Raw genomic sequence first — 24,249 nt, forward strand, 5'->3', positions numbered from 1 at the left:
TAAACCCCACAGAAACTAAACTGGACTGTGTTGTTGTAGAAGCTGCTGCTGAGTCTGGAACTGGTTCGATGAAGAGGAAGCAGGACATTCTGCTTTCACACATCAGTTCCTCTAAAAGTGAAATGTTCCAGAAAGCAAGGCAAGAGATGCTGAAATTGGTTAAAATGATGGTTAGTATGTGTATGAAAGCAACTCAATACCCATCAATACATATGACAATTCCAAAACAATTTATGTATACCAATATTGTGGCATTCCCTGTAGAGAAATACAGTTGTAGAAGAAATGGAAAGGACACTGAAGGAAGACTGCTCACTTCTTAGTGAGAACACCTTGCTTCACATGAGTAAGTTATTTAGTCCGAGTGCATAGATATATCTTGCTGCAGTACTATTAGGCATGAGATTTGGACACCGCTTGTATCTTAAAATTTCAGTTATGTTGTGTTGTAGATGTCCGTGAAGAGTTGGAGGAACTGAGGTCAATGGAAGAAGTCAATTAAATATGAGAACGTATGAAACAAGCTTCTTAAAATCCAATGAAACCTAAAGTTTGATTACATATTTACTTTTTAATAATAACTGGTCTGAGATAATGAACTAGTCATATTCTACATACTGTCAAACATTTAAAAGGTTTCATTACCATAGCTACCTTTTAGTCTTATCTGTCCTATTACATATATATTAGTCAGATCTGAATGTATCTTTTTATAGGGTTTTGTTATTTACATTTAAGTGACTTTCCTGTGGAGCTTTTTGGAGGTGGCTGTATTGTTGTTGTACATCCCCTGACCCCTCCCTTTGGGTGTGTAGGTGTAGTCTCCATCTGTCAGATAGGATATGGGGGATTATATACAACTGTTATGATACCTAGATGGACAATAAAAGTGATTTATGCATGCCAGCTTAATCCTTATGTGATTTGTTCAAAGTTGTTGTTGTTTGTGATTTAGTTTGGTGATATGGTGATATGATGACTCTGTGACATGCTTTGGTCAAAATACCGTGAGGCTCAAGCACCACAGCACAGTGAACCTATACTGTAGTGTAATTGGAAACTTAGTGGTGAGCAAGAACAGTCAGAGATGGGTAAGATATTAAAGTAAAATAAATTTTAAGTCATGGTCTGGTGGTTAGGGAACTGGTCTTGTGACTGGAGGGTCGTGGGATCGATTCCCAGACCTGAGGCCATGACTGAGGTGCCCTTAAGCAAAGCACCTAACCCCAAGTGCTCCCTGGGTGCTGGGTTAGGGCTGCCCACCGCTCTGGGCACGTGTGCACCACAGCCCCCTAGTAATCACTAGTGTGTGTCTTAACTGCACAGATGGGTAAATGCAGAGGAAACATTTCAATTGAGGTGAAAATCACAATTCACAAATATGGCACATTTCATTTTTCATATGTAATAGAAGTAATTAAAATATTAAAAGAAATTGGCTCGATCCAGAGATCTCCGTTACAAACACTCAAAATGTCTGCAAGAGAGAGCTACTCCTCTCTATGCCTTTATACTAACTACATCTAATTATGTAAGTACTCGTGACAGAATTGAAGACGTAAGGTCTGATTGATCTCTGGTGATAGCATTGCCCGGTGATGTCAGCGCTACCCCTCGTTGGACCATCAGGTGTTCTGTTTCCTCATATTCTGTACATTCTTCCTTATTTGTTATTTTTATTTCTTCACACCATCCCTACTATGAATCATGGGGGTAGAAGCATCACGCTTTGGGGTGTTTTTCATGGGACAGGACGACTGCACTGTATTAAGGAGAGGATGACCGGGGCCATGTATTGTGAGATTTTGGGGAACAACCTCCTTCCCTCAGTTAGAGCATTGAAGATGGGTCGTGGCTGGGTCTTTCAACATGACAATGACCCAAAGCACACAGCCAAGATAACCAAGGAGTGGCTCCATAAGAAGCATATCAAGGTTCTGGAGTGGCCTAGTCAGTCTCCAGAACTAAACCCTAGAAAACATCTTTGGAGGGAGCTCAAACTCTGTGTTTCTCAATGACAGACCAGAAACCTGGCTGATCTGGAGAAGATCTGTGTGGAGGAATGGGCCAAAATCCCTGCTGCAGTGTGTGCACACCTGGTGATAAACTACAGGAAACGTTTCACCTTTATAATTGCAAACAAAGGCTACTGTACCAAATATTAACCTTGATTTTCACAGGTGTTCAAATACGTATTTGCAGCAGTAACACACAAATAAATTATTTAAAATCATACATTGTGATTTCCCTTTTTTTATATATAGATTATGTCTCTCACAGTGGACATGCATCTAAGATGAGAATTTCCCCTCCATAATTTCTAAGTGGGAGAACTTGCAAAGTCGCAGGGTGTTCAAATACTTATTTTCCCCACTGTATGTATGTTTGTTTATATGTTTGTTCCTAGTCTGAATTTTGATTAATCTGAATTATTCTACATTAGCCAACAATTACCATATTATATGGTTAAACTGTCTTGTTCGTGGTCAACAGGCCAGTTTTACCTTTTGGCGGTAAAAAATTATTTACTGTTTCTTTAAGTCCTGTGGGTGGTGATCTCGTGTTGGTGTACCAATCCTTTTCTCATAAATTATGAGTACACACTACACCCATTTGTAGTACTTATGTATCATCATTTATACAGCTGTTACAACTCTTCTGTTCAGCACAACTATATATACAGTGAGTAGCTTATTAATACATTTTAAAAACAATCTGTTTACATATTTTTTGTTCAAAATTTGCTGCTGTTTGTTTGCTGTCAAATTAATGTTTAATGTCTTATATAGGCTACTGTATATTGTCTAAGTGGTAGAGCAGTAGAAATTAAAGCAATATTTTTGAGGAATTATAGGCATAGTTTTGGGGAGTTATTGGGGTGATATGTCCTCCACATCAATTTTCGCCCAATAATTCCTGCTCACACTACTTATACAATGTGTTAGATAGGCTGGTGTGAGCAGTGACCATCCTGAAAGTTGAAATGGAACCTGCACCATTATGAAGATAAAAATATACGCTGTCCAAATTTCAAAAATATTTACTAACGGTATAAGTTGCCACGTCAGTTGTCGGCAGGTGGCAGCTCACAAGAAACGAAACCTAAGTCCTGTAGGCAGTGCTCATTCTCCAGAAATGGCGATTGTACGTTGTGATTTAGTAGATAACGCATCCATTAGTCGGCTATTACATTTAAACAAGTTCATCAACCTGCAAGTCACCATTTATATAATTGTTTATTATAATTATATGACAATTCTGAACTAAACAAAGAGAGCCAGGTGTTATCTATATTGTCTAAGAATAGTGATAATTAAAGCTATATTTTTGAGTTATTATAGGCATAGTGTAACGCGTTGGGAGCACTGTACCCAACACGAGGTGTATGGAAACGGGGCTGAACCCAAGATAAAGATACTGAAAGCAGCGCGGTCAAACCACCGTAGAGCAACGGGGAATAAGGCGAACTAAACACGCGGAATCAATCAAAGATAGATGAAAACTGGACCGTGGTAACAACACGGGAGAATAAACGAAATGAAATCTCAAAAGACACCGAAAACTCAACGCGTAGTGAAGGGAAGAAATGAAGGCAAAACGAAAACGAACAAAAGACGCAAGTGGAAGTACTAGCAGGCATACGCCGCGACAAACTCGAAACCCTTCCCAAACTAAACCCCAAACCAGTCAGAGAAGTAACAGAGAAGGAAAACTTGAGAGAGGCCAGGGAGGGGCGCAGGAGTGAAGTACTCGAACAAGCAGGAAAGGAGGGGGACACTGGTGACGAAACACCATGCAACTTGAGACTGAGGGAAGTGGTGGTGTGTCGTTGGCGAACGAAGCTTTTTGAAGTGAACGACTGGAACCGGTTCCACAATGGGAGCCGTTTTAGGATCCTATTTGGGAGCCGTTTTTTTCCTTCAGTATCTCGCTGTCTCTGCGAGACAGTTTTATACTTTATACTTTAATTTAATAGCACAGTAAGTGATACTTGTGTTATGGTGTCTTTTTATTATGAAGCTACTTTAATACTTTTTCGTACTGTCGTGGGTATTTGTATTTAATACAGTGAGTTCTCCATCTCTAGTAGTTTCAAACTGGTGTTGTTCACCAGTTGGTCTTTTTATCCTTTTATACTTTAATTTAAAAGCACTGTATTTGATATTTGTATTGTGGCACCTTTTTTGTTATGAAGCTGCTTTAATACTTTTTCGTATCGTGGTGGGTGATTGTACTGTATTTATAACTTTAATTTATTTAAAGTTATTTTTGTGGAAGTGGTGCTTTTTTGTGATAATTTAATAATTGGTTACAATAAAAGTTTTATTTATAAAGCACTCTAATGCACAAGTGCTTAACATTGTTAATCACAAGTGCTTAACAATGTCAATAATGAAACAAAATGTTATAAAATTAGGTTTAAGATATTAATTAATTAATAATGTAAAAAATTATATATGGGGAGCCATTTGGGAGCCGAAAGAGCCGGCTGTCCGAAAATCCCATCACTCAGAGCCGGAGTGGCTAATCGGGAGATTCGGGAGGATTCCCGATGGGCCGGCTCAATCTCTAGTTTGGGCCGATTGGGAGGGAAAATAATTTTAGGCCGAATTTGGACATGAATCTCCCGGGCTGAAAAAGTGTCCCACTCCGGCCCTGCCATCATTAGAGAGAACGGCTGACCAACGCACAGCATGGAGGCTGAACAACTCAGCAGTGAGATACTGCAGCTATCTTCTTTAAGTAAGGAGGAAGACAGCTGTAGATCATCACTGCTGATTGCGGGAGCTCCGTCTAGAGCTGATCACTCAGTAGTGTGTGAGGTGTTGTCTATACCACTGTCTGAACAACACAGTAATGTGTGTGGTGTTATCTATACCACTGTCTGAACAGCACAGTAGTGTGTGTGGTGTTATCTATACCACTGTCTGAACAGAACAGTAGTGTGTGTGGTGTTATCTATACCACTGTCTGAACAGCACAGTAGTGTGTGAGGTGTTGTCTGTGTGAGGTGTTGTCTGTATCGCTGGTTTTAATCTATATTTATTGCTTGAATTATCCAGTTATTTGTATTTGGACTCTGTCTCTTTCTTTCTCCCTCCTCTTGTTTCTCTTCTCATTTTATTACAGGTAGTAGCAAAATAGATATGAGTAATCTATCTATCTAAATTAGATTTTTAAAATAAGAGGATACAGTCCCTTATCACACAGCTTAACGCTAGTTAGATCCATATTGTGAATAAAAGACTGTGGAATCCAATACCAAGGAGCTCACACAGTCGTACTGATAAGCATGTGTAATTCACTCTGGAGAAGATCAATATGGCAAATATAAAATTAATGACGCTGGGTGCTTGAGTAATCATAGAGGTGCTGAAGAGGTGACCTGGCTATACCAACTGCATTGAATCCCTTGAGGATGAACTTGGACATCATATGCATGTCTGCCATTCTGTTTTGTTTTTTCAGGGAGTCATTCTACAAATGGATGAAGAAGGTAATCTGCACGTTGGCCGCCCTGACACGGCTGTGTCTACATTTCGTTTGAACTGGCAGTTGTTTACAGTCTCAATCTGAATTAAGTGAAACAATCTGAATTAAGATATTTACATGACTGCAATACTCATCATGTTATTTTGTTTGTTTGTTTTGAACAGGACATAAACGGGCACACAAAAGTGAAAACCCCTCTGGTCCACATGTGGCACTTAACACGGTTGATAGTAAGCTTCACATTATTAACAAAGTTGATAATAAGCTTCACATTATTAACACAGTTTATAATAAGTTTCACATTATTAACACAGTTGATAGTAAGCTTCACATAGATTTTTCTGCATATATTAACAACTATATAAAAATGTTTAAATATATGTAAAAAAAACCACAAAAGGTTTAACAAATAATGCTGTACCACTATCAGTTGTTGAGATATATCATAAAAAATTTATATTATGTATTAGCTAGATTTAACTAGATATTTAATATGCAAATACAGTACTGTTGATCGGGAGTGATTTTCCCAATATGTATGATCTCAGAGATTTATGAACATATGTAAATAGGTACATACTGACTACATACATTAGCAGCTTTGCTTTTTGTTGGCATTGGATGTTGTATAAGAGATGCACTTAATTTCTATGATTTCATGTTTTTATATTAGCAAATGTGCTAATGCTGTACTTGGAACCAGTATGTGTTTTTTTAATGAAAATTAGCGCCCTCTATCCTATTTGAGGTAGAACTGCACATGAGCTTCAAGTTAAGAACTAGTGACTTACGAATTGGACAGAATACATTTAAGTTATGAAACACTCAAATTTAACAATGTTCATAAATGTAACATAAATTAAAAAGAATTACAAATTTCTTAGCGTTTTGAACATTTTGGGATAGGTTCTGTATTTATGGTTCAAACTTGCACTTTCATTTTCCAATTTTTTTTAGTGACAAGAAATATTAGAATAGCCAAAGAAAAAATGAAAAAGGTTGATGATGGTCTCAGTAAGACATCTAACTTCCATCAATACATCAGGTACTCTTATATTCTTTAATGGTACAGATCATAAGTACATTAACTAATAGGCAAAAAAAAAGTAAAATCGTCTCATTTTATGCATCTTGTGCACAGGGAATGTATAATAAAATTGGATGATTCATTGAACGAGATGAAGAAAACGACTGTGGGATTGTATGGAATGACTGGAGCTGGCAAGAGCTCACTGATCAACGCTGTTCTGGGGGAGAGATTCCTGCTGCCATCCGGATACATCAAAGCCTGTACATCAGTTATCGTACAGATTGAAGCCAATGTAATAGATTCCAAATACATGGCTGAGATTAAATTTATCTCAAAAACGGTAACCTTCCTTTTTTACCTTTCTGGAAAAGATGAAAAATGAAGAACTGTTAATGATACAAATAAAAATTAATATATAATGATATATATTAATATATATCGGATAAAGCAGCGGAGATGGGTGTCATTAGAGCATCTTTACTTTCCATAGTGAAGGCAGACACAAATACACACACAAAATGAAGTGCAGTCTTTTAATGTGAAGGCAGTCTATGAGTAAAGCTTAGTGAAGCAGACTGAAACAAGTGCTCAGTGTCTCAACAAATAAAGAGTCCACAGGTTCAATGCTTCACTCCTCTAGGCTCAATGTGCAGCACTGGATATGAAGACTTGTGGGCTTAAATGCAGCACATGATAGTGACTGTAAATGCAACAGGTGGAAAGGGAGTGCTAATAGGAGGGAGATAGTGAGTGAGGGAGTGAGTTATTTAGAAATAAATACAGCGATTATTTGCTATAGCCATCATAGTAAATAACAGCCCTCTTGTGGTTTGCTCTCTCACTTTAAATCAGTCACATAAAACACAGTATAACGAGACCTTGACAAATCAGTGACATAAACCACAGTATAACGAGACCTTGACAAATCAGTGACATAAAACACAATATAATGAGACCTTGACAAATCAGTGACATAAACCACAATATAACGAGACCTTGACAAATCAGTGACATAAAACACAGTATAATGAGACCTTGACAAATCAGTGACATAAAACACAGTATAACGAGACCTTGACAAATCTTTTTTGTGTACAGCCAGAGTCAAGGTCACTGCAAAAAACAAAAACCTGAACACATAACTTGTGTGCTTCGCTTATACTATGCAAGTCTGTCCACAATGGTTTCTGAATGTGTTTTTGAAAACACAATGTCTTTCAGGACTGGGAAGATGAGCTGAAGGACCTTCTGAGTATCGTGTCAGAGGCTCGCACAGATTCTCAAAGACAGGACAATGATGAATCAAATAACATAACAATGGCAGATGAAAAGATAAAAGCACTGTATGGAGACGATGGTGCTTCTAAGACCTTACAGGAACTCATGAACGCTGATAATTTCACAGAAATTCCAGAGTTTCTCACCTCGGGATTAAAACAAATCACAAATGAGAATGTGAGTAGGTGTTGCTTATTGAGAATGTTATTTTGAATGTTTGAATCATATACTGTAACTACAAATATGAAAGAGTTTCAAGCTTTATGCTTATTTATATATGCACCATCAGGCATCAGATTTCTCTGAAGCAATTGAGTGCTATATTAAGAATGATGAATCGAGCCCCGGAGGATGTTACTGGCCTATAGTAGCCAGTGTGACGATCAAGATTCCAAGCTGCAAAGACATTTTGAAGCATGTTGTCTTAGTGGATCTCCCAGGAACCGGAGACTGCAACAAGACCAGAGATGAGATGTGGAAAAAGGTGATTATTGCTTATAGATAAAAAAATACAAATTAATGAAATTATGAAATCTTGAATTATACACAATGTTCCAAATTATTATTATTTTTCTCAGATTTTCCTAAATGGTCAATGCAAATGATGGTCAGTATAATTTTGTAATGCTCTGGCCTCAGGCAGAGTAGTAGGTGGACAGGTCAGGGGCTATCTCCTCAGGAGAGGAGGAGAGACAGACTACCAACTTTTAAACTTGACAAGTTTACGCAAAAAATGAGGTGCATAACCACACACATACAATACACTAATACACTACACGAACAAGACTATTGTTTTGAAACCCATATTGCTTGAAACCCGTGACCTGCTTAATAATGAACATCCTTCTTAAGTAGTTTTCCTTTAATTGGGCTGACCTGGCATACTAATTATCACGGGTGTCTGAGATTGATTTCAGTAATCCAAAGAGACCTGAGACACAATACCATCAATGAGTTTACTGGAAAAACAAAACATGAAATCTTTATGACACTTAAATCTAATTTGCATAATAATTTGGAACATGGTGTAACTACCAGCCCATCTGTCCTTTGAAGCATACTATAAAACTGGTCATTTGCAAAAAGTAAAAAAAAAGGAGTCAATGTGCTTTAGCTCAATAATACCTTAAATCTTTTCTGTTCTGTTAGTAACCTTTGATATGCTGTGTTAAAATATTAATGCTACAGCATTTTCCAATGTTGAACAGAAACTGACAGATTGTTCAGCAGTTTGGATTATAAGTGAAATATTACGCGCTGCTTCTGAGAAATCGGCCTGGGATATTATGAAAAACATAAGAGATATGGCACAGGGTGGCGAGTGCAACAGTCTCTCTTTTATCTGCACTAAGACTGATGTAATCAGCACTCAGTCCTACATGAGGTGAGTAGCCTTTAATGATTCTAATGCTAAATGTAGCAGGATTTTTCAATGACACATGAGCCATGTGTATGGACATACACTTTCAGTTTACTAAGTTTACCACATACCAGTTTAGTATGAATGCTGTGTACTACATATATTGAAGATGTGAATAACTAATATCTCTCTAACATTAACTGAAATGAAATTTGTTTGGTCATTCTCATTGACACTAAAATACTGACAATCACATATTTTAAACAGATCAGCAAAGCTCAAGGATGAAGACTTTGATACCACATGCACGGTGAACATTTTTGTTCAAATGATTATGGAAAATCTCAAGAAAAATTCATTATTTGCTATTGGCACTGTCAGTGAGAACTAAGGGTGTATGAATAAACTTGCATATCTTTACAGGACACTCAAAAGAGAAAAGCGGTGTGTATAATACACAGAAATGAAAAAGCCAAGGAAGCAGTGAAGAAGAATTTTGCTACACAACATGTAATAAAGGTATTTTATTAAATCCTTTTATCAGGTCTGTACAGTGTGAAAACAGGAACCCAGGTCACTTTTCCTTTGGGGACCTAAGTTAAGTTTTACAATTATTCAAGGACACTTTAGTGCAGGGGTCACCAACACGCAAGGACACGAGTCGCCCGCGGGCCTGTTCTAAAAATAGCTCACAATGTGCTGCATTGTATTTTTTTTGCTACTATTAGAGATTGTCTGCGGTTGCTGTGTGGCTAGTAGCTAGCAGGCTACCGCTCAACAAACGACACTCGCCGCAAATGTAATATCTGCTTTAATGAATATCGATAGGTCTCAGTCCGGGTAACTGGCTATATACTTAGAAATTACCATCTTTCCAGCATAAATCAAAACCATGGGTATGGTAAAGGTTAAGGAACAAATTTCAGGGCACTACGGTAGCTCAGGTCCCCTGACAAACCCACACCAATAGATATAGTGTGTCACGGTATGGAGGCCCCATGTCATCTGCCCCCGTCAGCAGCGTCAGTATTCTATGACTCTCCTGTGATTGTTACGTTGTGGTCATCCCCCAAATGGGCATCACCCACCCGAGGGTCTATTTATGTCTCATCTTTGTCTGCTGGTAATTGTATCCTTAATTTGGATTATATCACAGATTTTGAGTTTGTGCACTTTATCCATTAAATCCTCCATTTTCCCTGAGACTGGCGTGAGCGCTTCCTTCTTTTTGACTCTTCCTTCATCTGTCACACAGGGATACATTTTATTCGGCCATATTGAAGTTATAAATTCACACATTTCATTCAGTTGTTTTTGTCGTGAAAGACAGTATAAGATAAGGCAGTATTCAATATTCAATTGCTCCTTTAATTCCTGTAAGCACGCAAAATGTTTGATTCCACATTACAACATAAAGTCTCTGAGTTTGGAGCCGTGAGCTAATATCCCTCTTCATGTTTATCCCTTAGAAACATTTCGGTTGTGATGACGACTTCCTCTCCATTTTTACTGTGAGTTCTGAAGAATTCTTCAGTGACACTCCAATCCTAGAAAAAGAGCAAACAGGTGAAGGATGCATCGTTCTAAATACTAAACATGAACAAATTTTCCATCCATCCATTTACATCCACTTATCCGGGTCTGGGTCATGGGGGCAGTAGCTTAATCAAAGAGGCCCAGCACTGTGGATCGGACAGTGGCGGAAGGCAGGGGCCTTGGCATTCTGATCCTCGGTTGTAATGTGACCAACAAAATGTTATGGATCTGTAAAACCAAGTTAAATATATAAACACATAATAATATTGGTAAAACAGATGTACTAATAATAGATGATCTGACTGACATTCTCTGATCTGAATACAGAGATACCAAAACTCCAGGACCTCTTGAGGAAGTACAACAATCACCAAATCAATGACATGGGTAAACAGTATATCCATGGAGCATGTGGGATCCTTTACCTGATAGAAGGTTCTAGAGACACCAGCAATGACATGGTATGCCTTTACATCATATTGCAAATCACATCAGGGAATTCAGGCCACCACTCACTAGAAGTTCCTACCTTGTTCCTACACATAATATTGCAAGAGGTGTGTTATCAGTTATCTCATGGCACACAATTTGTCAGTCTTCTGATAAATTGGCTCTCTTCATTGGCCCTCTGTTTACCTGATATTATCTAAGTTGTGATTCGTTCTCTAACTTTAGAACTGACAAAAGTAGTGATAAATAAAAAAATTACTGGAATTCAAGTGGAAATGACAACCAAGGAGGAAACCACTATTGAAAGTAAATCATAAAAACATGAGACTCAAATTTTCCCAAATGCATTTTGACAAGCAAAACTCAAAATACACAAGTACTAAAACATTTCAGTAAGCGTCTTTCTCAGCAGCTATATCTGGATCTTTGTTCTAGAAACTAAAAAAATCAAGAAATGTATTTTTGACCAGCCAATAAAAAAGCCAGAGTTCGGGATGAATGCATAAAAGTAAAAATTGAAAGAAAAAAAAAACTGAAACTAGACAACAAGGGGGAAGCCAAGAATTCACATGAAGAGAACAAGGGAGCATATACACACTAGAGCAGACACACTATTATCAGCTGGAGACTGCGATGATCGGTAGAAGAATTGATAAGGGGTGTAGACAAAAGGTGGTGCTAGCAATAAACAAAAGCACATGGCAAGATGGACAGGAAAACAAACAGAACTGAAAGGGAGCGAAGCAAGTTGGGGCTAAGAAAGAAACAAGAGCATGTGGTAAGAAACAAATCAAACTATAAGAACCCAAGAGGGCAGACAGAGTGGAAACGTGACCACAGTGAAGAGGGCCTACAGTACATCAATACATTTAGCTAGCTAAGGGGCTGAGTGAACAGTATCATAATGGCACGGGTTCACATGTTCAGAGGTGCCTATGTATACTGTTGTTGAGAAGGATCATTTTGGGCTTAAGTCCCAAAGGCCCAACTCCATCGACATCCCTAGTATCAACAGATTGGCCACCAATTACATTAATCATTTAATCCATTACACAGAACTACAGAATTCAGGTCCAGATTTGGATTTGAGGTCCAAATTTGACTACAGATCCTCTGGAAATCTTGTCAGGAATAATGTCAAAACTGGTTTTGTAATGTTTATTTTTCAGAATACAAAGAAGAATGCGCTATTCGAACGCCTGTTGAAAAATCTTGACAGTGAACTTGAGAACTTAAAGCAACGTCATAATACGGTTTCAAACGATCTGGAAGACTTCCTTTCTGCAGGAACAAAAGAATCTGAGAAAAACTGTGTTACAATTGCAACAAAAGTCATCAAACCAGTAAGTATTTTAATCATGTTTTAAATATTTGGATTATTTCTTCTATTAGTTCAATTGTTTTATTCCTGTTATTCCTGTTTAGAATACAGACAATCGTGGATTTCACCAAACACTGTCAGCATTGTGCAGGAATAATGGATACCACAGATCTAAAAATGGAGACCTTAATCTAAATCTAACTTTGGCAACCCATATGTATGACAACATTGATGAACACTTCAACAACCTTTTCCTGTGAGTACAACCCAATTCAGTAAAATTATTATTTTTGCAATGTATTTATAACATTTTTGTGCGTTAACATATATATGAGTAACATAGAGCTTCTAATGTATGTCTGTGGGGTGTGCTGGACCCACTCACACACTCATTACCCCTAGTGCCTTCACCTTACACATTTTTTTCCAGCTGTTCTTTCAGCCCTTGATATTTTTGAGCTTGTTGTGTTCCTTGTTTCTGATATTGCAATCACATGGGATATAAAATCTGGTTGGTTAGCCATTGTGATTTTATCAGTTTCCAGCCAATACTGAGCACAGATGTTTCTGTGTATTACGCCGACCACTTGCATAGCATCTTGCAGCCCACTGTTATGTGCTGGATCATCTCAGGGGCATCTGAAAGGAGTTTCCTTGTCTTGATATCAGTGGTTTCTATCTCCTCCTTTGGCCAGGTTATCATTCCAGTTAGGTATCTGATAACTGGAAGAGCAAATGTGTTGATAGCCTTGTTCTTAACATTCTATTTGACTGTGACCTGTGGCTGGTTTCCTGGTGGACTCTTCGTGATTTCCATTTGCCTTTAGGATTCCAAAGTACTTGTAGCTGCCTTCAACATCTGTTATCTTGCTTTCTGGTATTTCAACCCCCTCAGTTTGCCTACCTTTCCCCTGCTTGCTACCATCCAAGCTCACTTTCTTGGATATCTGCAAAGGTGATGGTTACTGGATCTTGTTCAGGGAGGTCGCTGTTGTACTTCTTAGGTACCTTGTTGGTCACAGCTTTCTGCAGCTCTGCTAACTGGCTAATGTTGAGAAAATAAGTTTTTTGCTTAGCAATAATATTAGCAATAGTATATTTTGCTCATTAGTATGTGTGATATTAAAATTAGATATGATTGCTGCATGATATGTTTTAAAGCTATATATTTTGAGAAGGGCAATTCAGCTTTTTGTTGCATCAGAAAATACAATGTGTTAGACTCTTGTGAAGTGTCTGTGAAATATGTTCTACACTGATAAGCTCCACAGAAGGTGACTTGCAACAATTGCCTGTAATGACACCTTATCAGGCTGCGACACTGGGACCATGGAAGAGCACTGAGGGGGTGGAGCCATACCATATATAACTTACATGTTACTAGTAACTTTCAGATCTCTCTGGTGTACATGTTTGGTGTGTGTGAGATCTCCTGAGATATATCTTAGTTATAATAAAGGCCTTTTGATATTGCTATAAATTTGGTCTGTTGTTCCTGACATCCTCCTCTGCATCAACAAACGCGCTGGGCTAAAGTGGTTCAAAGAAGTGTCCAGCCCAACACTAACTTATTGGGCCCTTATCTTGGCCACTAGCCTCCTACACTGAGGATGTGTGCTCTAAGCCTTCTTTTAAAGCCAAGCATCTCAATGACCACCGTTGTTGTGGCATATATCAGCTAATTAGTCTCTGTAATGGTCACAGTAGAGATTGTTCATAGAGCGACATTTGCATCTTTTAGTAGTCTCTCAGGTACTTCACTTGATCATGATTGTCTGCCCAATTTAGCCATTATTCTCAGGTCAGCGGCTCTTGTGTCAAGCTTTGGGTCTTGGTTTGGTTTCCAGCTGATTCCCAATTATAAGAGGTCCAAGGTGAACTGTGTTCTTAGTTCTGCCTTGCTATAACTTGCTTTTAATCTTGTTAATCTCTAGTTGTGATAGTGGGTGCTGCTGGAATGATGAGCTGTTTGGGTGTTACTGTAGATGTTGGGTGTAGGTGTGTAAACATTCCATCAAGGAATGTCTAAAATAAGGTTCACCTGATAGATCTGGAGGTAATAATGTTAACTTGATGCTAAGATCAACAGAGCACAAGCTAACAAATTATCTTTTTAAAGAGGTAAGAGGTTTTATTTGTTGATATTTTTGTTTCTGTATTCTAAATACTGTCATCTCAAATAATATTTGGGACTGAATACAGAGCTTAATGTGATTTTCACCCAAACTCAACAATGTTTTCTTCAGACACCATGAAAAGTCACTCCAAGCAAACATTGATAAGTTCACCATCATAACACAGGAACTCATGACAGAATACAAAGATTCTCCAATGATGAGTCACATGCTAATGTTCCTTAAAATACAGGTAAACCGCATTTTACTGTTATTTCACACAGCAACCATATAATGGCTACATACTGTACCTGGGCGTCTTTCCTGTGAGATGGTTATTGTAATGCCCCTGGCATCATGGAGCTTTGAGGAGGTGGACGCAAACTCTGAGTAGAGCGATGTTTACTAAGGGCACATCCACACACACAGTCAGGGTCACAGTCAGGGTCACAAGTCAGGGTCACAATGCATAAAGAGGCATTTAATCAAACAGGAGATCCCAAATCAATTCTAAGCAGCAGCAGAGCAAACACAAGAGATGAATGCTTTGAGGACACCACTTTACTGTAAAATACAGATATGCCGTAAATGTAGCATAGACAGAGAAATGCAAGAGATGCAATAGAATAGCAACCAACACTAATTGCTAAGGCCAAGACCATAACACCAGAGATGGACCCAGTTACAGATAAAGGACTGAGAGGGACAAAGAGAGGGGGGGGGGGGGTTGAAATTTGTAGTTATGTTCTGTCACTTGTAACTTGAAAATACATCTGCCTTCTTTTCCTACAGGAAAGGAATATAAAATCAGCTATTAAATCTGAACTACTTCAGCGAAAAAAGAAAACATACAGATCCCTTGTTGAATCCATTCAAGAATCGATGGAGCCAGGCTATAAGAGTATGTTTTTGGACACATTAGTTTGCTGTACCTTAATGAAATAGAAAAGTAAATAATGCTTTATTATTTATATTTGTTTAGGAGCCACTCGGTATTATGGAAAAGACTCTATGGTCAGGAAGCAGGATATGCTGATAAACTATATTAACACGTCTAAAACTGAAATGTTCCGCAAAGCAAAGCAATCCATGCTTGAACACTTTGAAATAACCAAGGTCTGTATTTATTTAATGAAAGCAAACTGGTAATCATCAATACCAATGTTTTATACATATGTATATATGTATACTAATAATAATAATAATACTAGTAATTATATTGTATGATGTCCCTTTAAAAGATTGACCACAAGAAAAAACTAGAGGAGAATCTAAAGAAGGCAATGAGGCATTCACTCCTCAATGTGAATTTGGTTGACATGGGTAAGTTCTTGCCTTGGTGTTATGATGATGATTAACATTTTTCCCACATTTTAATTTGATACATTTGTAATATGTATATTTTGAAATATAACTTGTTAACGTGTTTTGTCTATTATAGATGTCTCCAATGACTTGAAAGACTTGGAATTGCTGAATAGTGAATATAAGAATTAGTAAAAATCCACCATTGCTGGCAGTTTTTTGCTTGGTTCTTGGTTCTAGAATTTTCTGAGGCTGACTAAACTAACTGTATTTGGCTAAATCCAATCCAGAAATTTAAATGTATACTTCATGACAGTTTTACTTGTTTGTTTGGTTTTGGGTTTTATATGAAAGCCAGGAGAAGGACTCCTATCATTAAGGCTCTTGGGCCTACCCAGGTATTAATGTGTGCTGTGTTATTTCAGACATATGCATATCCATGTACTCCTATGTTACTTCAGATTCATGTCTGTCTATGCATTATGTGCCATTTATTATCTAAATGTATAAGTGAATGATGGCTTGGGATTTTGATTGACAAGAAACCAAACTAATACCCAGTTAAGTGATTAAGGGATTGATCCAGTCAGGAATAGAGGGTTTCTTTGTCATCTGGGTTACTGTCTTCTGCCTAGGGCATGTGTGCACCACAGCCCCCTAGTAATCACTAGTGTGTGTTTGTGTGTGTGTTCTAATTGCACAGATGGGTAAATGCGGAGGACAAATTTTGATTGGGGTGTAAATTCACAATTGACAAATATGGCACATTTCATTTCATTCATTTTTTTTCATTTTCATTTTTTCATTTCATTTTCATTAGTCAGCTTCTCGTTAACAGATAACTAGGCCTGGGGAAATCACAAGATCCCTTTCCTCTCTCTCTTTTCTTAAGAACAAAACCCTCTGTTTTTAACCCATGTTTAACCCATTCATTAACCCAGAGTTAATGAATATTCATTAAGTCAGCAGTGTAACTAACCAATAAGGTCACACCCCTAAAAGTTGCTTAAATAGTGTTTCACGAGTCGGACAAAGAAGAGAAGTCGGACCAAAGCCGGAACATCGCTACCGGTTCCAGCCTCCAAAAAAGGTCCTTTTATCCTCTCGAAACAAAATAAGCACTTAGAACTATGTTGTTTTATGTCGTTTTAGTCAAATCTTTTAAAGTTTTTTCATTTTCACTTCACTTGTAATGCTTATAATTGTGATATTAACCATTCAATAAATTTGAACATTCATTAATTTGGTCATGGTAATAAATATATATTTTGTTCCGTGGCATTAGGTCACTGCACAGATTCAGAATTCAAACTTCAGTAATAAGACTCAACAATATTCCACCTGTTCCCATTATCAAAATGTGTTTTTTTTCCCCATATGTGTTGACAAAAAGATAAGATAAGATACTTTTATTGTCATTGCACAGTGTACAATGAAATTGAGCAAAAACACTTTCAGGGACAGTAGCTGGTATAACCTAAGGCAGTGGTTCTCAAACTTTTTAGACAAAGTACCACCAACTGTCAAACGAAAAACCTCCACGTACCACCTACTACCCCCCCCCCCCCCCCCCAAAAAAAAAAAAAAAAAAGAAAAAGCTGTTTGGCAAGTTTAAGTTGTTGACGGGGGGGGGGCGGGGGGGCGAATGTAAATTGTTACCGGGAGGATGTAAAATAGACACGAATTAAGTATTAGGCTATATCACGATGGTTGGCGCCAGAGCGAACTAGTAACTCATTGAATCATAGATGTGGATCAGAGGTAAATAAACTAGATTTTTTTTTGTCGACGTGAGAAATCGGATGTGTGACGTGTGAAGACGGTCAAATGCGTGTGTCTCACGCATTTGGCAACCCTGCTCATTACACACATATGTTATAATGTAGTTCTCCTGTAGTTCGTGTTGGTAGTGGTTGGTACAGCACAAAAATTCTTCGTGCGACATGCCCTCATACGCATATCGCACGTAAACGAGCAAGTTGTCTAAATCTGCGACATCTAGGGATTCATCTAACTGCAGTGAGAACCATTTACTCATTTTAATTCTCTCGGTCAATGTTTGTCTGACGTCGTCCACCATTTCATCAATTCTGCGAGTGACCGTGTCGTTTGAAAGATGCACCAGGTCGAACTGTTTAGCGACATTTTCTCCGCACATAATACGAGTAATCCCTTTTAGTTTCTGAATTTCAGGACTTGTCATAATTCTGTTTTAATAAAAAAAATGTGTTGTGTAAAAAAAAAAAAACCTCAAAGCATCTTTTATTTTCCGAGTTCATCTGGCGTACCACCGCGGGGTGCTTTGCGTACCACCAGTGGTACGCGTACCACAGTTTGAGAACCACTGACCTAAGGAATAGGTTCCTGTCACATAGGTCTACGCCCCCCTCTCTAGCTGTGACTTCGGGTTCACAGTAAAATGACTGGAGTCAAAATGGCAGAGTAAATAAACATGTGCTCTATCAGAGTGACATGTGCTCTGGCTGGAGTGAAATTAATTCTACAGAGTTAAACGTAGGTAGTTAAAAAACAGAGTCAAAATTACAAGAGTTAAACCTACCACTGTGTTTCACACAATCTGTGAACTAAAAGACTTTTCGTTGGTTGTGCCTATGCCTGATACTTTACTTTAAAATTAGTATGCCCTGCTTAGGCTAGAATAATTGGCGGGCTGTTCATAATAGATATTAGTGATCACCTTCCCGTCTTTGCAGTCTTTCAGAACATGTTTATAGTTAAAAAAGAACACAGGACAAAAACTTATAAATTAGTTAGACATAGAACTCCAGAAACTATTACAGCTCTCAAGGAGGACTTAATGAAACAAGATTGGACAGAAGTATATAAAAATAATGATCCTGATAAGGCATATGGGGTTTTTCTGTCCATACTAACAGGGCTTTATGAAAAAAATTGTCCTTTAAAAAAAAATCAAAGTAAGGAACAAATTTGAAGGCAAGCCATGGATAACAAAGGGAATTGCAAATGCATGTAAAAAGAAAAACTTATTATATAATAGATTCTTAAAGCAAAGAACAAAAGAAGCCGAATATAAATATAAGAGGTACAAAAATAAATTAGTAAGTATTATTAGAGTTAGCAAGAAGGATTACTATCAGAAAGTACTAGAGCAGTGTAGGAATAATATGCAAGGAATTTGGAAAGTACTAAATAGCATAATTAGGAAAAATGATGGAAAAACAAGAAACCCTAAGTATTTTGTGAAAGACAACCAAACAATTGTAAATAAAGCAAAAGAAATTTCAAATGAATTTAATGATTATTTTGCTAATGTAGGATATAATTTAGCAAGGGAGATTGTGGAACCTAAAATAAAGGATGGAATAGCATATGACATAATTACTAAAAACCCTCACTCCATTTTTATCAGGGGAACAGAAGAAAATGAAATACTTGAAATCATAAATAAATGTAAAAATAAAAAGTCTGCTGATTACAACGATATGGATATGACATTGGTGAAAAACATTATAAAATGCATAGTGAAACCTTTTACACATATTTGTAATCAGTCACTGCAGACAGGCATTTTTCCTAATAAAATGAAAATAGCCAAAATTATTCCTATCTACAAAAATGGTGATAGACATCAATTTTCTAATTATAGACCAGTTTCTCTTCTACCTCAGTTTTCAAAAATTTTAGAAAAACTATTTGTTCATAGACTCGATGAATTTCTAGAAAAGCACAATCTATTGAGTGATCATCAATATGGTTTTAGAGAAAATAGGTCCACTTCAATGGCAGTAATGCAACAAGTAGAAGACATAGCTACAGCAATAGATAATAAGGAATATACAGTTGGAGTTTTTATAGACCTAAAAAAAGCATTTGACACAATTGATCATGATATATTGTTAAAAAAACTGGAAAGATATGGAATGAGAGGGGTAGCATACTCATGGCTCAAAAGTTATTTAGGCAATAGATATCAATATGTGCAAATAGGGAATAGTAAATCTGACTTATTGAATGTTACTTGTGGTATTCCTCAAGGTTCAGTATTGGGGCCTAAACTGTTCATATTATATGTAAATGACATTTGTAAAGTCTCAAATCTACTAAAAACTGTATTATTTGCTGATGATACACATTTATATTGTTCTGGGGAAAATCTGGAATGGCTTCTGAATACAGTAGGAAGAGAATTAAGTACTATAAAGAGATGGTTCGACATTAATAAGCTATCATTGAATCTAACTAAAACAAAGTTTATGATATTTGGTAACAGAGAAATTAGAACTGAGGTAAAACTTAGTATAGATGATGTTGAAATTGAAAGAGTGTACGAAAATAAATTTTTGGGGGTGATAATAGATAATAAATTATGTTGGAAACCACACATAAATAATGTAAAAACTAAAATGGCCAGAACTATTGCAATACTGTATAAAACCAAACATATTTTAAATCAAAATTCACTATATATACTGTACTATTCTCTAATAGTTCCATACATGACCTATTGTGTGGAGATATGGGGAAATGCATATAAAACGAACACACATCCAATTTTCATGCTGCAGAAAAAAGCAATACGAATTATCAACCAAGCAGGATATTATGAATCAACCAATAAACTGTTTCTTAAAAAACATGCTCTAAAATTTCATGATATAGTTGATTTACATATTGCACAGATAATGTATAAGGCGGAAAAAAATTCTCTTCCTAACAGTATACAAAAGTTATTTGAAATCAGAGACAACACATATGAACTTAGGGAAACAAGTAGATTTAAAAAAATAAGAGCAAGGACTAATATAAAAAATAGATGTGTATCGGTCAGGGGGTTAACTTTATGGAATAGTTGCAGTAAGGAAATGAAAATGTGTAGTTCAGTAAGTAAATTCAAAAAAATGTACAAGAGTAAAATAGTAAATTCTTATAAACTTGTACAGTGATTATATACTGATTCATTTATTTATTATATATTTAATCTTATTTTGTGACTTGGCTTTGATATACAAATTGTGAGAATGGCTTAATGTAAAAAGGGTAGGTAAAATAAGCTACAAGCTTCAACCTATACCTTTTCGGTTATATGTATTTTGCTGACAGGTTTATTTATAACTGAGGTGTGTTGTTGTTTTGTTTGTTTTGTTGGTATATATATTCTTTTTGATTGTGGAGCACATAACCGAAATAAAAAATTTTCAAACTTAACTAACTTAACTTAACTTAGGCTACATTTAGTGAGTTTATGAATTTTTCGGCCAAAACACATCTTTTGACAACAAACGAGTACCGAAACTCCACCCGAACGGCACCGCTACCCCTCCCCCACCTGCGGGCAGCGAGGACTTTCGCGCCATCCACAACTACTCCACCACCTGCAGACGTGTGTGCTGAGGTAAGTTTCTGAATTAATTGAAAGCAGCATACATTCCACCTTCATAGTGTATTTTGACATAAGCATGGCGTTTCCTTAGGTGATTAATATGAAGTTTCACATCCGAGTTCAGATCGACTTTAACAAGTCCACCAGCAGTAACGGTCGGTGGCGAGGGTTAGCTGCTGTTAGCTGTAGTTAATGCATTTGAAAGTAGTTGTAGGATAGTGATGCTACTGACAATAGCAATGATAATAGAAAATCCCTCAGTGTGTGACAGATATAATATTCCGAAAGCCACTGGGTTCCGTTTTCTGTTAGAGTACTCTTCACCCAGCTAATCCGTAGTGCAATATCTATCTATGCTAGCTAGCGTGTGGGCAATAACGGTCGGTGAGCGTTAGCTAGTTGCTAGCTGATAGCGATGAAGTACACTGCCATTGAATAGTCATGGACTATCGACAACAGTAATGACAATGATACAGTAGTTGAAAACAAGTTCATCCCCGAAATGTATAAAATATAATGTTCAGACACCCTAATGCTTTTGTAGGTACTTGGAAATTTTCTTCATTCGCCGTCGCGCTTGGCAGCGCTGATGACGTCATCAATTTTTCATCTTTCAACAACTTAATAAGGACCTGTTTTCCAACAAGGGTTATGTGAGTATTGTATATTTTTTCTTTTTACTCAACCTCTATCCACCTGAAAAAAAAACATTCAACCATCTGATATTCAATTGACCCAATTATTTATTATTATTATTATTATTATTATTATTTTGGAATCACATATCAGTACAACAGATTTTTTTGGTTAACATTTTAAATTACACCTCTCTAATTTTCTAATTAGACCCCTCTCTATTCTACCTCTAATTTTAATGAGGCATGCAGCTGATGACGAGGTGGTGCGACTGAAAATGAGGCAAACGTTTCAACATCGGCAGAAAATAGTCCATGACTCCCACTTGTCACCTGATGTGCTGTCCACATTTTCACGTTTTGCTGATGTAAAGGGTCTGGTAAGTAAATTCTCAATGGCCATACGCATTGTGACTGTAGTTGTATTACTTTGATCATACTCTTAAGGTTAGACATGTCAAACTCAGGCCCAGGTGCCAAATTTGGCACATTTGTACTATTATGGGAATGTTTGTGAAATTTAAATATGAGTATTAAGTGTGTGTATGCACAATTTTAGTCTATTAAAAAAATAAATAAATATTGAGCTTGGCCCACGACTTTGTTCTAGATTTTGATTTTGCCCTTGGTCAATTTGAGTTTGACATCCCTGCTCTTGGTAGTACAATTTTTGTTTGTTCATAACAAATTGTGGCAAACTGGTCTGCCATCTCCAGATCGAGCAAGACTTTGCTCTTCTTTTTGGAGAAAAAACTTCAGCGAAACTGCTTGAGAGGTGGCCAACGATGTTCAAAGACAAGATCGAACAGAGTAAAAGCCTGTCACACATCAGCCCTGAACTACAAGAGCTCATTCAAGCAGCAGAGAACCTCAGTCAGGAAGCAGATGGTATGTAATGTTAAATTCATAAATTTGGTGTGCATGTTGTCTCCTTATCTTTCTTTCTCTGCATACTCTCCTTCAAAAACTCACATACACAATCTGAAAGAGGAAAAGGGGAACATGAGGATGCACAGGCGTCCTGACTTTTGTCTTCATTTGACTATTAAAATGATATTTCAATGATTTTCAATAGGCCTGTGTCCAATGGACCCTAACACCCTGTATGAAACAAACACAAACACCTTACAAGGGTTAAATCACTGAATCTCTATAAAATCATAAAATTTGAGGATATGGACACATTATCCTCCCACTGTGTTAACTTGAACACTGATTCATTTTGCTCTTTGTTTGCTTTCTTTTTTAATGTTCTCTTAGATTTGGACAGTGACCCATCATCGCTGGTGTTGTTGCTGTATTTAGTCCCTCCTACTTCCCAAAGCTGCAGAAAACCAGGGAGACTCTCAGCTGCACAAGCCATTGAACGACTTGTGGTGTTCCTAAAGGTTAGAGACAAGCCTACTGGCACGCACACACACAAACACAGTAAATACTTACCTGGTTCATTCCTACTGCTTTTGAAACTTGGCATTGGCATGCCAACAAGCCTACTGCTACACACTCATCATAAATCAAATCAAATATATTTGTATAGCGCTTTTCACAAAACATGTTGTCACAAAGCGCTTTACAGGATTTATTTTAAGTACCAATTGTGTTATGTGGACATTCTGTGCGATCCCTCTCAGCATCACATCAATAACATGGCATCTATCTATCTCTTTATCTGTCTGTCTACCTATCTCACAGACCGGAGACAGCGTCCAGGGACATTTAGACACCATCACCCAGACCAATTTCTTCTTTACAAATGGCGCACAGTGAGGACAAGAAGTTCTACATCGTACCATATTGTCATTTCCTGTGATGGTAATGCATGAATTGAGATGTAATTTTTTTTTTTTTATAAAAACTTTTAATCTTAATCAAGAATTTGTCTGTGATTTATATGACTTGATAAAGAGTAAAGAAGGACAAGCAAAATTGTGACTAGCTGGTAAAGAACTCCAAATAGAGATAAAATAAGATGACTCAATTAAGAGTAAAGATCACTCTGGGAAGAGTTGTTGGCTTCTAGAGTAAATTTTTCTCCACTCCCGGTAGAGTTAATCTAGCTGGTTATTTAACTCTGAATAATTGACTCTCGGAGCAGAGTTGAATTTACTCTGTGTGGGGCGGGACCAATACATATCTATGAGGAGTCAAAATTGACTCTAATAGAGTCAAAAACGACTCTGTCAATTTTACTGTGTTCCTGCTCCTCGTGTCTGTGTCATTCCCTGTGTGTCTGTTCCCATGGTTTCCCCTTGTCTGCCACGCCCGTGTCGTCATTGTCTTCACCTGTGTCTAGTTTAGTTCCATGTATTTATAGTCCCTGTGTTTCCCTTGTTCCTGTGTATTTTGTGCAGTTCATGTATCTTTG

The 24,249-nt window shown here is 37.3% G+C and overlaps 3 protein-coding genes across 9 annotated transcripts in view; all 3 read left to right on the top strand.

The window, feature by feature from the left end:
* LOC143518508 (nuclear GTPase SLIP-GC-like) overlaps nucleotides 1-906 on the top strand; it is a 51,311-nt gene extending 50,405 nt beyond the window's left edge. For all 4 annotated transcript variants that reach the window (XM_077011011.1, XM_077011012.1, XM_077011014.1 and 1 more), the window contains exons 17-19: nucleotides 40-170; nucleotides 265-346; nucleotides 453-906. In XM_077011011.1, coding sequence (XP_076867126.1) covers nucleotides 40-170; nucleotides 265-346; nucleotides 453-502 — 263 coding nt within the window. In that variant the 3' untranslated portion in view covers nucleotides 503-906. The remainder of the gene's footprint in view (nucleotides 1-39; nucleotides 171-264; nucleotides 347-452) is intronic.
* Nucleotides 907-2,598: 1,692 nt separating this feature from the next.
* LOC143518515 (nuclear GTPase SLIP-GC-like) lies at nucleotides 2,599-17,131 on the top strand. 2 transcript variants are annotated; one of them, XM_077011026.1, is made up of 19 exons: nucleotides 2,599-2,682; nucleotides 5,470-5,497; nucleotides 5,658-5,723; nucleotides 6,451-6,538; nucleotides 6,635-6,863; nucleotides 7,745-7,978; nucleotides 8,091-8,285; nucleotides 9,010-9,185; nucleotides 9,429-9,471; nucleotides 9,585-9,680; nucleotides 10,631-10,727; nucleotides 11,025-11,158; nucleotides 12,317-12,490; nucleotides 12,573-12,724; nucleotides 14,715-14,835; nucleotides 15,375-15,483; nucleotides 15,565-15,698; nucleotides 15,824-15,905; nucleotides 16,024-17,130. In XM_077011026.1, exons 2-19 carry the CDS (start codon nucleotides 5,485-5,487, stop codon nucleotides 16,077-16,079), a joined length of 2,199 nt encoding a protein of 732 aa, XP_076867141.1. In that variant the 5' UTR covers nucleotides 2,599-2,682; nucleotides 5,470-5,484; the 3' UTR covers nucleotides 16,080-17,130. The 2 variants fall into 2 exon arrangements, with proteins under 2 accessions (XP_076867141.1, XP_076867142.1); XM_077011027.1 differs by lacking the exon at nucleotides 2,599-2,682 and adding an exon at nucleotides 3,312-3,980 and having other exon boundaries at nucleotides 16,024-17,131.
* A 1,677-nt stretch (nucleotides 17,132-18,808) lies between these two features.
* Nucleotides 18,809-23,713, top strand: LOC143518514 (uncharacterized). Of its 3 annotated transcripts, none has more exons than XM_077011023.1 (6): nucleotides 18,809-21,261; nucleotides 21,794-21,902; nucleotides 22,096-22,264; nucleotides 22,601-22,772; nucleotides 23,145-23,272; nucleotides 23,577-23,713. In XM_077011023.1, exons 3-6 carry the CDS (start codon nucleotides 22,124-22,126, stop codon nucleotides 23,649-23,651), a joined length of 516 nt encoding a protein of 171 aa, XP_076867138.1. In that variant the 5' UTR covers nucleotides 18,809-21,261; nucleotides 21,794-21,902; nucleotides 22,096-22,123; the 3' UTR covers nucleotides 23,652-23,713. The 3 variants fall into 3 exon arrangements, with proteins under 3 accessions (XP_076867138.1, XP_076867139.1, XP_076867140.1); XM_077011024.1 differs by having other exon boundaries at nucleotides 22,129-22,264; XM_077011025.1 differs by having other exon boundaries at nucleotides 22,137-22,264.
* The last annotated feature ends 536 nt before the right edge of the window (nucleotides 23,714-24,249 follow it).

The sequence above is a fragment of the Brachyhypopomus gauderio genome, chromosome 7, assembly GCF_052324685.1.
Source record: "Brachyhypopomus gauderio isolate BG-103 chromosome 7, BGAUD_0.2, whole genome shotgun sequence".
In the NCBI taxonomy this organism is placed as follows: Eukaryota; Metazoa; Chordata; class Actinopteri; order Gymnotiformes; family Hypopomidae; genus Brachyhypopomus; species Brachyhypopomus gauderio.